The sequence below is a fragment of the Canis aureus genome, chromosome 37 (assembly GCF_053574225.1).
Source record: "Canis aureus isolate CA01 chromosome 37, VMU_Caureus_v.1.0, whole genome shotgun sequence".
In the NCBI taxonomy this organism is placed as follows: Eukaryota; Metazoa; Chordata; class Mammalia; order Carnivora; family Canidae; genus Canis; species Canis aureus.
This window is the reverse complement of record NC_135647.1, coordinates 21325527-21341835: the sequence shown is the minus strand read 5'-3', so window position 1 is coordinate 21341835 and position 16309 is coordinate 21325527. Positions and strand designations below refer to the sequence as shown.

At 41.3% G+C, this 16309-nt stretch overlaps 1 protein-coding gene and 1 pseudogene across 17 annotated transcripts in view; one reads left to right on the top strand and one right to left on the bottom strand.

The window, feature by feature from the left end:
• The window catches only part of LYRM4 (LYR motif containing 4), a 159291-nt gene that overhangs the window by 106639 nt on the left and 36343 nt on the right, over positions 1 to 16309 (bottom strand). For 9 of the 17 annotated variants that reach the window (XR_013373836.1, XR_013373837.1, XM_077886344.1 and 6 more), the window contains 2 exons: positions 13142 to 13204; positions 12066 to 12186 (listed from right to left, as the gene is read on the bottom strand). Coding sequence is in view for 10 of the 17 variants with exons in the window: in XM_077886344.1 (XP_077742470.1) it covers positions 12066 to 12186; positions 13142 to 13204 (184 nt within the window). In the remaining 7 variants the exon portion in view is untranslated. Of the gene's footprint in view, positions 1 to 18; positions 111 to 12065; positions 12187 to 13141; positions 13205 to 16309 lie in introns of all 17 variants that reach the window. The other 8 variants (XR_013373839.1, XR_013373840.1, XM_077886346.1 and 5 more) reach the window with 3 other exon arrangements.
• LOC144306441 (E3 SUMO-protein ligase PIAS2-like) lies at positions 2907 to 5679 on the top strand (annotated as a pseudogene).

The following is a 16309-nucleotide window of genomic DNA, read 5'->3' as shown; positions in this document are numbered from 1 at the left end:
GCAATTAGAAAAGGATACCTGCATCTTGCCTTCTTCTCTCTTCTCCAATGTCTTATTTACTCCTGTTGAGATCAGACCACCCACAGTTTGGTATCTCTTCTAAGAACTGGCTAAAAAGTGAGAATAGAGACTAACCACTCTAATTGTGTGTCCTTGGTGAGTTATTCAAACACCCAAAGTCTGAATTTCCTCATCTAACACATGAGGAAAACAGTATCTTTCTCACAAAGCCGCTGTCAGAAGCTGAGACACGTTCAAAGGGCTTAGTCTGTAGTGTCAGTGCATAAAGAGGACACAATGAACCAACACATCATCATCATCATCATCATCATCATCACCACCAGCATCACCTTTCTCAATAGTCATCAATAAAATCTTCTCTTTACACATGCGGTAAATCAGGCAAAAAAATAATGACCCCAAGATCATGTCGTTCCTATCAGAGCTCAGATGATAATGTCCACCTCTTGCCTATGAGATCGATGTCCTTTTTGCTCTAGAGTGGATGGTATCTACTTCCATTTTAGATGCTTCAGCAACAAAAATAGTTCCTTGAGGAATTCAAGAGTGTAAAGCTCTAGGAGGTTAGATGGGAGAAGGATAATAAAAGTTCCTAAATGAAACCCCTGCAAAGCTTTCTACAAATAGCATTACTGTTGCCTTCCTCATGAGGTCTTCTGAACATGTAAATATGAAAAAGAACTATTATTGTATATGAAAAATACGGAGGTGGGATAGGCTTTAGAGAAAATGGAATCTTCTTTTGTACATGTCAGCCTTGGAGGAGTCAAGCAAATTTAATGCACAATCTCCACCTGAGAGGCATTTCTTCAGAAGGAATGCCAACTGTGGGAATAGTACTGCCCTAGACTCAAAGATTTACTGGAATTTCTAGAAAATGCAGAGAAGGAGGAAATTAGTTTAAATTCTTGTATGAAGAAGTCTTTTTTATAGCTGCAGAGGAACTATATATTGAACAGACTGAAAAAAAAAAAAATGAATGCCATACACAGGCCAAGCTATAAAAGTAATCAACTCTTCTCATTTGACAGGGCGTTGGGGAATCTTTCATTCATATTGAAGGAATTCAGATATCCAAAAGATACAGGGTTCACTCAGGGGGCAATTCTGGTCACTGTATATAAATTCATGTTGATTTCCTGAGGATTTTTATTGAAGTCCAAGACAGAGTGCTTAAATCTCCTTTGCTTCTGACTGCTTTATTAGCTTTTAAATATGTAGATTGATCTTTTGATCTAATTTTAGTTGATCGATACAGGCACAGGGGAAAGTATTGCTGGGGTACCCTATTAGAGTCCATATATTTCTGTTCTATTAAATGAACAAATAGGTGTGATCTAGAATGAAGATGAAAGTTTTGTCTCCCAAGAGTCCAAATGAGAAAGACCTCCAAAGTTCGGATGGACTTCAAAATTCTATTCCCAACTCTGCCTGCAAAGAGCTTACAAAGTCAATTCATAAGAACATGGCACAGAGTGGGTGCTTGGTAAATATCTAGGGAAAGAAGCTGTGGGCATGGAATTACAAATACATAGTGTCATTTGATTTATCTAACAGATTGTCTTTCATGCAGCTGAGAAGCCAGCCAGGGACCAGGGAGAAGGCAAATCAAGAAGAAACTAGTATTAACATCATGGTGGGGCTTGAGGAAAGCATTTTAATCTTTTTTCCTGACTATCAAGTTATCATATTATTGCTCTTGAATTGCTATTTAATTTTCTTTGAGAGAAAAAGTTTTGCTCAGAGATATACTCTAGTATTGGGGACGTATGTTCTATTAGAAAGGAAGGTTAACAGCAGCGGTGCTAGCAACATTAATAAAATAATTCAATTTTCTGACCTTCCTTGTAGCAGAAAGGTTAGACAAAGAGAAGTTTCTGAAATTTATGATGGCATAAATACACAGCTGGCTTACAGCTTCGCTCATCTATAGCCTAAACTCTGTTAAGATCTTAGTAAAAATTGGTCAAGGAAAGCTGAGCATAGAGTAGTTCACTAAAAAATATATCAGTTAAGTTTCTGCAAATAAAGAAAGGGACAGATATCTATGTGAAATGTTAAACCATGGGATTTTAGACTTGGAAGTAGCCTTAGGAATAATCCTTTGATTTTACAGATGAGAAACCGAAGGCTCACAACTATAAATCCACTTGTTGAAGCTTCAAAGGACTGAAGCCTTCTGCACTTAAATATCAATGTCTTAAAAGCATTTAATTTTATTTTTTGCAATTAAGAAAAAATTGATGACTAGCTATAATTCTTTGGGGGGCAGCAGAGATATTTTTTTATGGTGGAAAAAAGCCCCTTAAAATTAGCCATCTTAACCATTTTTAAGTGTACAGTTCAGTAATCCTAAGCACACTCACATTCTTGAGAAACTGATCCTCAGAATTCTTTCAACCTGCAAAACTGCAACTCTGTACCCATATAGCAATAACTCCAGGCATCCATCATCTTTCAGCTCCTGGTAACCCCCACATATAATCTCTCCTTTTGCGACTGGCTTATTTCATTTGCATGATGCCCTCAAGGTTCATCCTAGCTGTAGCATGTGTCAGAAATTCCACCTTTTTAAAGCTAATATTCCATTGTATGCATATCTTGCATTTTGTTTATCTGTTGATGTACAGTGGGACTTTGAGTTGCTTATACCTTTTGGCTATTATGAATAGTATATAATTCTTTTCATGTATTTTCAATGACCCTGATATAGGAGTTGACTTTCCTTTACTCCATCAAAACAACTGCCAGGTAAATTTTAGAGAGTCCCCCAAATTATCAAAATGGTACACGCTAAATGCATACACAAAAAGAGATGCACAGTGTGCTACTACTCTTCCTCCAAAGGATCTAAAACAATCCTACCTTTTCACAGGCTGCGAACCATGGGTAAGCTATTACTTTTAATTCAGTTTTAACCACCATTTAGGGCATTGGAATCAACGTGGCGGTGACTGACAGTGAGAGAAAAGACAGACATCGTTCACGAGCTTCTCATTTCACAACCAGCGCACTAAAAAAGTTATTGGTGGACATTTCTTTTGAATGGCCATTTAAAGACTAAACCATAAACTAGCAAACAAAAGTAAAAAAAAAATCGGTTTGGGAGACTCATCTATCACCATCCAAAATGCCAATAAACTGGACAATTACTTTACTTTTAGTGACCTACAAATAAAGTAATTTAGTGCAAGCCGAGAAAGGCTAGAAATGCTCACACATATGCACAGTCAGGTTAACAAAAATGCAGGCTACCTATGTAGTATCAACTTCTTTCCTACTATTTTTAATGGCTGCATGGAGTCTGCTCTTAATTGCTCACACCTGTAGTTTCATAACCCTGAGTCTGATACATCCATTATTTGAACTGTTACCTTATTAAAGACCCTAGCTGGGGAGGTGGCGGGGGAGGGGGGAGGGGGGAGAAGGCCTCCTCAGCCAGTCACATGGCAGGCGGGGCCACTGCAGCCATATGGCCAGTGGTGCCCAGCGCAGGATGGTGCTGGAGGCCTCATGGTTGGTGGTGTGAGGGGTGCTGTGGCGGCAGTGCCTGCAGATTTCCAGTTCAGAATGGTGTACCATTTTCCTTCCCTACTGGCAATGTATGTGCAGTCATCTAGCTTCTCCGCATCCTCACCTGCATTTCAGTGTTATCTCTGGATACCCATGGCCTCTTGAAGGGCTTTCTGGTTTATTCATAATCAAATCACTGGTTTTAATTTGTTTGTTTATTGGTTTGAAGATTTATTTGTTTATTTCAGAGAGAGAAGTGAGAGAGAATATGCACCTGAGCAGGGGGGAGGGGAAGAGGGAGCAGGAGAGGAGAAGCAGACTTGCTGCTGAGGGAGAGCCCCAGTGAGGCTCTTATCCCACAAACCTTAGATCATCCCCAGCCCAAACCAAGAATCCGAAGCTCAACTGACTGAGCCATCCAGGAGCCTCTCACAGGTTTTAATTTGCATGGTAGCTCGTCACCTGAAGAACCTGACATGGCCATGGCTTGACTCCACTGGTTGCCTTCCACCTCAAGGATACCTCACTCATGATTCCTCCCCTGTTGGTTCTGTGCTGCTTCAAGATACAGGTTGGAGATGCAGCAGCCATCTCCAATTCTTCCCGTCCAATGTGCCCTTTTACTATGTCCCTGTTGTTCTCATCAAGCCCATGAATTTAGCTGAAAGCAGTATTCAACAATTTCAAGAGAAGTTTTTATTTTTGTTCTGATACCTTAACGAGTTAGAGAGAGAGATGCATATCCAGAAATTTTATTTTATTTTTCCAGGTGGTAGGAGAGATTATATAGTCCAAGTTTGGCTGGGACTTTGCCTGGCAGAGACAAGTCGCTCTTAAGAACAAAACTAACCCAACCGTCTATGTATGAAAGTAAATGCGAAGCCATTTCCTTTGCCTGGCTATGCATCACCACCTAAAAATGGGATTGAACATAAATACATCTTTAGTTGGGTTATCTTCAGCTGTGCCAAATCAGATTTCCATTTCTTAGGCATGAGAAATTGGGAAGAATTACTCCATGTCTGTATATGTTGTATGAGTTCACATCAGCCACGTCATTACAAAGACTAAAAATGAAGGTATTAGAAATCTTGGTCATCCTGAAAAATTAATTAAAGAAAAAATTTTTCTTAAAGATTATCTATCTATCTATCTATCTATCTATCTATCTATCTATCTATCTATGAGAGATAGAGAGAGAGAGAGAAAGAGAGAGAGAGAGACAGAGACACAGGCAGAGGGAGAAGCAGGCTCCATGCAGGGAGCCCGATGTGGGACTTGATCCTGGGGTCCCAGGATCACGCCCCGGGCGGAAGGCAGGCGCTAAACTGCCGAGCCATCCAGGGATCCCCAATTAAAGAAAAACTTAACTGCAGCTCCGGATAGTCAAATTCCTTCAGATATCCTTGATGTGCCCTTTAAGGAAAATAAATGAGGCCGACAATCCCATGCCATGCAGTGCCTTATACACATCTATAGTGTTTTGATGCTGCCCTTTGTCTGCAAATGAATGAGAAGCCTGCTTGGATTTGTCTTGTGTGTGACAAAAAAGCTGCCTATGAAAAGTCTATTTTTAGATGGGCTTTTTACAGAAATTCTCAATGACTGTTCTGATGTGTAGGAGATCACATTCCAAGAAGATGGTTCTTGATATCCAAAGAGACAGAAGAAAGAAGCTATGAAAGTATCTGGCAATCATGTAACAAAATGAAACTTTCAAGTGTCTTCATAAGCCTTCTTCAGGGACTGTAGCCAATGAGGCAAGCAAGAAGAAAGTGATGTTACTGACCTAACACTCAAGAGCTCTTCCCCGAAAGAGGAAGACCCTCTTGCCAACAGAAAATGCATCTTGATGTCAGAAACACAAAACAGTTGAACTAAGGGAGTATCAGTCATGTTTCATCTGGGGGCCCAGTGATCAGTTGATCCCACTGTTATCCTACCTTCATTAACAGACTGTTCGGTACCATCCCACCACACACAAATGTAAAGGACGTCATCAGATCTGTCAGGTTTGGATTTTCTTCTTCTTATTCCACTTGATCCCTAGTACTGTTCTCTTATTGGATAGTCCTATTGGATATTGGTTTTGGATAGTCTCACCTCATCCTTAACAGGCAAGAGTACATCTGTTCCCACCACTAGCCTCCATGAAAACAGTACTCATGTTAGTTCAACCAGCAGCAGAGTGACACAGGGGTTATCCTGCAGTGGCAGCACCATTCCTGACATCATCTCCTCATTGGATTAAAGGAGGACTCACCTGATTCTGGGAGTCATTCATTAAAACTGCTCTTTTTGGGTCTCTTTCTGTGGAAGCTTTTTTTTTTTTTTTTAAACAATTACTTTGATATTTATTAAAACATCAAATGGACAAGAACCAAATGACATGCAAGGATTTTTCTTACTAGTGCTGTACTTTGAACACTAAATACATTCAGCCGTAACCGTTATCTTAAGAGATGGCTTTCAATTTTATATGTTAGCGGATGAATTCTACAATTCAGTTTAAAACTTTTTTTGTTGTAATAAAGAGTAATAAAGTTATGTAAGTATTCATGTAAAAATACTTTTCCTAATAAAAGAAGATGTAATCAGTGATTCCTAAATGACAGCAACTTTTGTTTAACCTCATGTGAAGGAAAAGTTAAGGCAAACAAACTGTTAAGAAACAAAACAAAAGAAAACCCTTAACTCCTTCCACTCCCAAGCCAAAAAAACAAACAAAACAAAACAAAAAACAAAACAAAACAAAAAAACAAAACTCCACAGAAAATAAAATGAAAACCCCTCCTTGGCTTAAGAACGACCGATGTGTAATAAAATGGTCATCACTGAAAAGCTGCTGGCAAGACTGGTATGACTCTAAAACCTTGTTGTTACCCAGCATGCCCAAACACATGCTATAGAATCAAGTATCTTCATCCAAAAACTGAAGTTACACACAAAAATCCTTTTTGGATGCCTCCCTTACTTCACTATATATACAACCCACCCCTGATATGGGAACCAAACATTATTTGGATGGAAATTTAGTGCTAAATCTGCTAGCCTACTCAAGTTGGTGGTTGGGAACTTCTCAATAGAGAATAGTTGTTCTTTCCCTAGAGATTATGATTTTGCCAGTCCGTAGCACATGCGGACACATGCACGCATGCACGCACACACCTCTTCTGTTACTCAGATGAGCTGCTACCTGAGGATCCAGGGCAGCAGCATGGCCTTCAGAGGATGCCCTCTGATGAACATTGAGGGCATCACATAGCTGGAAATAAATCCAAACTTTGCACAGATATACTAATTTTCACCAGGTATCAAGAAAAAGTTGCTACACATTTAGGCTATCCCTGAGTATTGCTAAAGTCACAATCCTAATTTGTATATTCAAGTAAACTTTGTTAAAGTACAGAAAGATTAGTCTGGCGATGCCTCCGCACATAGCCACAGTTTTCTGCCCTCAGCTGCTTCTTCCATTTCTTTTTTCACAGACATGTGGCTATTTAGCTAGGTATAGAACAAAGGTGACAATTCTACTTCAAAATGCCTGGAAAATACCTTTTACTTTGAAGAACACAAAATATCTGTGAACTACACAAGGAGAGAAGGCCTTTGGGTGATGGCAATGGTCACCTTGAGTAGCAAGGGTATATAGAGCACAGAAACAATGATATATAAGGCAGGGTTTGTTTGTTTAAAATCCAAAGGTACAAGACAAATTACAGTGAGCAGGGATGATTAATTGAGGGCTATTCTAATTAATGCCTTATAAATAGGAATCAAAACGAATACCTTCAGAACAGTGAAATGGAAGAAAGAACCAAGACGAAAAGCATGGTTGACCTTCTTGCTCTTCTTTCTGATATGAAACACCCAAGGGGCCTTGTTTACTGTCTGAAGTAGAAAGTACCTAGGTACTTCTCTGCTGCCCAGATTGTGTGAGAGCTGTTCGCCCAACCCTAGACATAGCCTAGCTTTTGTGCATCCTTTCTGGCACCACCTGGCACATACACATAAGGCCTCTCTCTTTTTTTTTTTTTTTTAAGATTTTATTTATTTGAGAGAGAGAGAGAGTGAGTGAGACAGAGCATGAGCAGGGGGAGAGGCAGATAAGAGAGGGAGAAGCAGACTCCCTGCTGAACAGGGAGCCCGATATGGGGCTCGATCATAAAACCCTAAGATCATAACCTGGGCTGAAGGCAAACTCTTAACTAACTGAGCCACCCAGGTGGCCCAGGCTTCTCCTACTTTTTGATCCCACTCAGGAAGCAGAGAGGGAAGCTAGGTTTAGTGGGGGCTGGTCCAGAACTTGCTTTCAACAGAGAGGAAATATTCATACAAGTTGCTAGGGTCAATCTGTCTTTATAGAACTATTTTATATGGACATAATGGGAATTTAGAGAAAGGGTGGAAGGATGCCTCTGCTACTTATGGGATATGAGATGATGCTTGTAGCTAGAAAGAGACTGACAGACTGGATTATAATTTTCAGGGGTGAGTTGGTTTAAGAATGTCAAAGAAAGAACAAGTATATGCCATACTTCTATTGAGTGGGTCAGGAGTCTGACTTATTCATAGTGGAGGAAAAATAACCTGCCTTGTTACTTATTGAAATCAGAATAATCCTTAGAGGAGTGGTGTGAAAGGCGAATGGGAAATGCTAATGCTCAGTAGAACCTTTCAGGGTTGCCACAATAAAGACAAAATCTCTTTGCACAGTAAAGATTCAAAGGAAGAAAGGCCTCTGAGGAGAGGCTGAGCTGGGTTGATGTTGTCCTTAACTATCTCAGGTACAAAATTGGAGAATGACTTAAGAATATCTTTATCCTTCAGTTTCACTGACTCAGGAGTTTATGTCCTTGAACTTCTGAGTTTGCTCTAAGCTCACATCTGGCTACTTGCCATGGATAAGGCATCCAGCTTGCACCTTGGTTTCTCTACCCAAAACAGCCAGAAGAAAAATCTCTGCTCAGACACTTCTTTAAAAACTCACAACCTTACCAACGTGCACAGTTGTATTATTAGCATCACAGCTGATTCAAGGGACCAAAGAGACGTCTGCAGAGAGCAAGATCCACTTTAAAAACTGACAAGAAAGCAGGGAAGAGGTAAACAGTGTCGAGAGAGAAGAAAGTCAGATGGGGGTTCTACATTGAGCATGCCTTTACAATGCATATCTGGCAGCTGGAAAGATGGCCAGGGCTTTCTCATCCATGGAAGAGCGAAGCTGAGATCGATGTGCATCCGGGTGGATGGTCTTTGGCTACAAGTATGCAAGAAGAAGAAGGATCTGATATGAAGGGTATTATAGCTTATGTTGGTTATGTCTCATTAGATTACAGGCTAAGGGTGTCATCTGGTTTCCACTTTGCCTTCATGGTTCATTCTCTTTGAAGAGAGGTTCTGGGCAGCCAGCAAGATACCATGGTTTTGATGGCACAGACCCCCTAACTGAGATGTATGATCCCAGGAGCCAAATATATCTTCATATATTCCTTTACTTCACAGAGGATTATTAAGAACCCACTGCAGGTGGGGCTTTTCTAGATGCTTCTGAGAACAATAATAGGAAGAATTTACTACGTGCCAGCATCCTTCTAAGGGCTTCATGTATATTAGTTTATATGAGGCTCACCATAACCCATGAGGATTGGGCCTGGTCTCATCTGCGTTTTTTATTAGGGTACCAAGAGGTTAGATATCTGGCTCAAGATCACAGTTAGTAGCCTGAGTTAGGATGTTAACACAGGGGGGCAGGCCCCAGAGTCCATGTCTGGCCAGTCAGGTACTGGTGACCATGACAGGGGAGAGTCCTGTCCTCATGGAAGAGGAAAAAACAGACAAGGCAGTGAGTAATGTTATTTTTGGGACTGATAAATGCTGTAAAGAAAACCAAAGCAGGGTAGGAGATACAGGGACAGAGGGAAGGCTATTTTAGATCGTGTGGTCAGGATAGCCCTCTGTGAGAAGGTGAAATTGGAATAAAAGTCTGAGTGAAAAAGGGAATTGAGTGACAGGAAGGTCTGAGGAGAGATATTCCAGGCAGAGGGTACAAAGCCTCCACCATGGGAATAAGTGGGGAGTGTAACAACAGCATCAGGAAGGCACCTGAGAGTTTGAGGGAGACATGAGCAATAGAAAGCCTTTGAGGACTTCTTAAGGACTTGAGATTTTATTGCCATGGTGCTATGAAGCCTCTGGAGAGTTCTGAGCAGGGGTATAACCTGCTCTGATTTTCCTTTCCTTTTAGAAAAAGATCACTCTGGCATATGTGGAGAATAGATCATTCACGTGAGGGACTTCAGATAGGCACATTAGGAGGCTTATGATAGCAGCCGGCGTGAAGAAAATACAGACATTGCTTTACTTCAGGCCTTTAGGCCAAGGTCAACTCATACCAGCACAGGGCAAGGCAGTGCGAGGAGCCCCTAATGTCTCAGAGGCCAACTAGGGTAAGCGGTACACCCGGATTTGGGAAGAATCCTGACAAGAAAGGGAAATGAATGGGAACTTCTCAGTTGTTGACCTGTAATTGGCTAATGAGTTCTCTGATGGAACGGGAATCCTTTCATTTATCGGAACCTTTCTGAGCAGAGTCTTCAGGGCTAAAATCATCTGCTGCTCCCCTGGTGAAGGGAAGCCCTGGACCTGAAAGTAGGTGCACTTGCCAGGCTGTCCTGGGGAGGGTGCCCCGGCCCCCACCGGTCCACGGTCCACAGGCTGCAGTGTTGGGAGTCAGTTTTTTTTTTTTTTAAAGGTTTTATTTATTTATTCACGAGAGACAGAGAGACAGAGAGAGAGAGAGAGAGAGAGAGAGAGAAAGGCAGAGACACAGGCAGAGGGAGAAGCAGACACCATGCAGGGAGCCTGACGTGGGACTTGATCCCAGGACTCCACTCCAGGATCACGACCTGGGCCGAAGGCAGGCTGGGCCTCCCCATGGGAGTCAGTTTTGAATGCGGATTCACTGCAGATGTCTGATGAGAGCCAGTCTAGTCTTTTTGTTCTTGAAAGGGTGGTTTTAGCATCTCAAACTGGGAGGTGACATAGACCATTACGTAACAGAAGGAATGGTGGCACAGAGTACCTACAGGCACCTTTTCAAGGCAGTTTCTGCTCTGCGCAACTTTATGCTAAAGGATAAAGCCAGTCTGCTTGGGAGATGCTTGCCAATGTCTACATAAGAAAGTGCCAAAGAATTGAATCTGAGTTTATGTGAAATAAGGACTTAAGCCTGCTTGTTTTTTTTCCAAGTTCCAGGGCTAAAGAATCCCATAAAATTCAACCATTGATGCCTGGGAAATGCCATCGTCCTAGAGTTTTTAAAATGACAACTGATTTACCTGCCACTATCAAAGTACATGCAAATATGGATGAATGTGGCAAAGTTATTCTGTTGGTAGATAAGTGTGGAACTAGAGGAGGGTTATCAGAATCTGAAAGGTTATTCTAGAAGGGATTGTTTCATGATATTGTCTTTTGAATTTGACATAAAGAGAAAACTACAGTATTTAGTATTGTTTCTTTTTTTAAATTGTTTAGAGTCACGCATGAAGAAGGGTTAGGGATGCGTGTATATATACGTGCATATACATGTCACATATTGTGAGATGATATGTTGTCAGGTAAGTTGGTATCTCCTGATGATGCTGAATAAGCCTTTTCTAAAACACCAAGCAGAATTGAGGGAAATATAAGGGGTTTGCCTTTGGCACTTTACGACAAATTTACTGCAAGCAAGAGACAAGTGGAAGCAGGACTGGAGCTTATGGTGTGATTGTTGTTAAAAGAAAAGAAAAATAGTGAAAAGGACGATTTTTTAGAGGGTGAGAAAACCAAATGAAAGCGGGCCTTTTACTCTAATTAAAACTTTGCAGAAGGAGGGACGTATCACACTACCCAAGAGACCATGCTGCCGCAGATGCTCCAGTCCACCTCACGAGGAAGAGAAAAGCAAGCACAAATCAAGGTGATCCTTAGCACTTGTATGAGACAAAGACAAAAACACCTTCCAGGGTCTGTTACGGGGTCAGGAGCTGAGCAGTGCTTTACACCACCTGCACCTGCAGATACACCTTCCATGTGGCACCGAAATTCAGGTTCCTCACCAATGATAGGGTCTTCAAGAAAAAGGTAGTATCACCTTGAATTCTGACCTTAAAATACCAGGAAAAGTAGAATATATTTATGGTCCATGACATATGTCAATGCATAAATATGTAAATATATCTTACAAAAGGATAACATTTTTAAGTTTCTCATCCTTAAAGATCAATCTTTAGTAAATTCTGAGAATGCAGCTTCCCAGAAGGATGCCTTCCCTGAATTTCTGGAAAGCTGGTATTTTCCTTTATGTTCTCCTTGAGTTTAGTAATATAATAGGTCATCTTTCTGTGTCTATATGAGTAAAAGGAACAGTTTCATGACTCTGCGGTATAAATCATAAACACCAAAAGCAGTGATGTTCAATTAAGGGGGATATGTCAAAGTTTACAGCTCTTAATGAAAGACAGTACATCATCGAACCATCTTACCTGTCGACGAATTATTCCGAGGTCTCTTTTGGCTTTATTCACTAGAGCCTGAATTTCTGCAGGATCCTTTACATTCTTATTTTCTCTGAAGGCATCTCTTATCCTCCTGACAGCATAAGTTCTAAATGAATTCAGGAAAAAAGAAAAAATGTCAGCAGTCTCAAACTATGCTTTTAAATGAAATCAAAAGTCTTTCCTCACGAATTAACTGTCTGTATTCCCCTGTGGATAATCCACTTAGATCTTTGCTCTTGGGACAGGCCCATCTATTACTATTTTGGGATGACTAAGCAAACAGATTAGGGAAATAAATCTAGCACAAATAAATCACATATAAATGGCAAACTGCTACTAAGATTACGGGTTCTTTAGTTACTCATGTCTGAGTTCTCTTCATCAACGTAGATAATTGAACTTTTAATGTACAGAGACAAATCAAGAATTAAAAGAGGTGAAATGATGCACCATATATTCATGCGCCCAGATAGTGATCTATGCCTGACTCGGGTCAGCTCTCCAATCTCGTCCCATCATTTAGCTGTTTATTCCTCTTTGTAATATAACATACAACGATTCATATTGGGATCCTGCCACAATCCAGAATGGAGATTATACCAAAATGCTTTCTTCCATCTTTTTTTTTTTTTTCTTGATTCATTTGAGAAAGAGAGAGAGAGAAGGAGCCCATGCATGAGCACATGAGCGGGGGTGGGCAGCAGTAGAGAATCTTCAAGCAGACTCGCCACTGAACAGGGAGCTGGACAGGATCCCACAACCCATGAGATCATGACCTGGGCTGAACCCAAGAGTCAGATGCTTAACTGACTGAGCCACCCAGGCACCCCTGCTTTCCTTCATCTTTAAAGTGTATGCATGTACATGTACATGCACACAGAAACACCCTCTCCCCAGCAATATAAATTACATGCAGCACAGGACAGCAGTTCAAGAGCACGGCTTTCAAATCAGACAAGCTTGGCTTTGTTCCAAGCTCCTACTGTTTGTGTGAACTTGGGCAAGATTCTTAACATAAGCCCGTGTTTCCTTATCTGTCAAATGGGCATATTACCACCTACCTCTCAGGGCTGCTGGGAGGATTCACCTTTATAATGTATGACTGGTATTTGGCACAGAACTGGCTGCAGAGGAAGATCCAATCAATGAAAGTTCTTCTTAACACCTTACTGCCATTAGTCTTAGCCTCATCTTTATCCTGCATCCTCAGGGTCATACCACAGTGTCCGGACAGAGGGCAGAATGGTCTGGATAACCAAGAGTACTTAACAGGATACACCCCACATGCACAGTCATGGCCATACCCCATGACCTCCCCATCTATGCAAGACTGCAGGAGACTAAGGAGGAGTCCAAGCCAGTCACATCAGACACCATTTTCTCTAGTCTTCTTATGATCTCAGATGTCTCTGCTTTTAACTTTAAACACCAGCTAAAGAATCCATGTGAAACTGATAATAACATTTGCACATAGGGGGAAAGAGATGAGAGAAGTGGAATATAATTTCTCTGGGAGTTGGGTGTACGTTTTGGGAGGTGGATATAATTTACTGGGAAAAACCGTTTTAGAGAAGACTACTTTTGTTTTCGATCAACTTTCCTAAAGTAAAGAGAATTTTTAAATTAAAAATCCAAATGTTAGGTCCCTTTGTGTTTAGAAGCAAAAGTAAAATGAAATCTTGTGACATTAAGAATCGTGATGGAGCAAGTCAGACACTTTTTAGTGTCTGGGGAGACTTTCATCCGAACCCTTGGTGCACCAAGTAGAGTATTTGCAGAGGCGCTCCTGGGTGCTCAGGATCAATCTTGGGGCAGCCATGACTGGAAATGGAATCCCTAAACTAGCAGACATTATGTAATGACAGGGGCTCCTTCATTATGAAGACTTGGAAAGAATTTTTACTAATAGACTATATCAGCTATTCCCCTCTTGTATAGCTGCTAATCTAACAAGGTTTCATATAATAGCTAGGAAAGCTAAAAGCAATTTCTGAGGTACTCTCTTGCATAGCATGATGGTTATTAACAAAACACAACATCACTGCCCTTCCTCACACCCACACTCCTCAAAACAGCTTCTTTGTGGGTGATGATGGGAGCAGAGTGGACACTATAATTTAATTCTAATATCTTGTTTCACATGTACAACTGGTTTTAGAACCGGAATTTACCCCAGGGAGTCATGCGTTGTTTTAGTTCTTCACTCAGGATGTTACATGGGCTTTTCAGAAAAATAGAATGGTCAATAGTAGCCGTTACTACCTTCATTTGGCTAAAAGTGGTAACTAGCCCAGAACAGCTAGCAAAAAGAGGAATATGGCTCTGAACACAAAGTCTGATGTTCTTCTAAAGTTTAAGAAATCAGAAAATAACTTACGGTGCCCAATGATTTCTATCAACTGAGCTCAAGATCCAGCAAATTACATAGTCGGCTGGTATTCTCATTGTCTCCCCACATCTCCAAAGTCCACACCTAAAGGAATAAAGCTCTAGATGTTTGAATTAAATGTGTCTAAAGCTATCAAAAGTTGTCGTTCCAATTTGGGTGCACCTCTAACATGAACGATGTGACGGTGGCTGTCTTTTCTTTCTTATTCCTCCTCCTCCACCATCCAAAACACAAGGTGTCCTTTGCCCCAAGAGAAGTCATGGCATTGGCTCAGAACCATATAAACGATTACTATTGTGTGAACAATTTTTCAGTTGTGTGAATTATTTTTTTTACTAAAAGATGTTTAATTTTTCTTGAAGGGGAAGGAGGAGAGGAAGCAGAAAAGAGAGCCTTCAGAGAGAATCTTCAGCAGGCTCCATGCCCAGTGCAGAGCCTGTCGTAGGCTCAATCTCTCCACCCTGAGATCATGACCCGAGCTGAAATCAAGAGCTGGATGCTTAATTGACTGAGCCACCCACACACCCCAGTTGTATATGAATTATTTCAAAGGGTTTTAACTTTGTGAGGGTAATCACAAATCCTCCTGAACCTTCAAACTTTGTAGGAAAGGGCTACCTACCAATTATTTCAGTTCTGCCCCTGCCTGGTTTTTATCCTTTGTGTTTTTTCTGCCACTACTATACTAAGGTAAACCATTTATTCTTGAACACATTCTGGCTATTGGCCTCCTGACCCTATGACTGAGCAAAAGCATTTCAAAGAAAAATGTGCAGCTGCTGCCATGAAAATGTGCAGCTGCTGCACAATGTCTTGCCTTAGGATGCTCCTGATATGAGTCTGATGCTGTTTGGAATAAGGCATGAAAAATTAGCACATAAAAGCCAACACTGGAGATCCCTGGGTTGCTCAGTGGTTTGGCGCCTGCCTTTGGCCCAGGGCCTGATCCTAGAGACCTGGGATAGAGTTCCGCATTGGGGTCCCTGCATGGAGCCTGCTTCTCCTTCTGCCTGTGTCTCGGCCTCTCTCTCTCTCTCTCTCTCTGTCTCTCATGAATAAATAAATAAAATCTAAAAAAAAAAAAAAAAAAAAAAAAAAAAAGCCAACACAACTGCAAGAGCTATCAACTCCGGGAAAGCAGGCCACATCCACAGAAACAGTAGGGCTATGCTGCTCAGTCACCTCTCACTCTACCCTCCTGAAGCTTTGCGGACCCTCTGTGCTTCTTTGTGTAGATTTCCATTTGGCTTTTCTTCTCCACCACAACCTTTGCCCTTTGGTCTGCCACGAGACCTTCAAGTGCACACCGGCTCTACTGACTATCCTTTCACCATGCAAGGATCAAACCCCTTTATGAGATTCTTCTAGCCATCGTAATTTCCCAGCTGCAAAATAAACAGCAGACAGTAATGAAGGCTCTGTAGTGCCCGAGGTCTTGCTTAACTTTCTCCCCTTCCAATGCAGGCCATGATAATCATAGTATTTGCAGGCTCACATTGGTTGTAGCACACGAAAGGTGCAATTGGGAGACAAGCTGATATAATTTGTGTCATCCTTCATCATCACCATCCCACCCCACATGCTGGTTTCTCTGCTTATCCGTCCTGTGAAAATACTGGTGCTTCTTCCTTCTTCCTCTAAACCCAAGTCAAGTATCCCGGTAATAAAACAACTAGACACTTCTTTCAGCCTCTCGGGTAAACTCCTTCAGTTGCTTGGAAGGACATGTCCTCCATTAACATATCAACTCAAATGTGCTTTGCCCCCCTGAAGACAGTGCTTTCTTTATAGCCACAAAGAGAAAGCTGCTTAATTTTGCTATGCCTCCAGATTCCAGGGC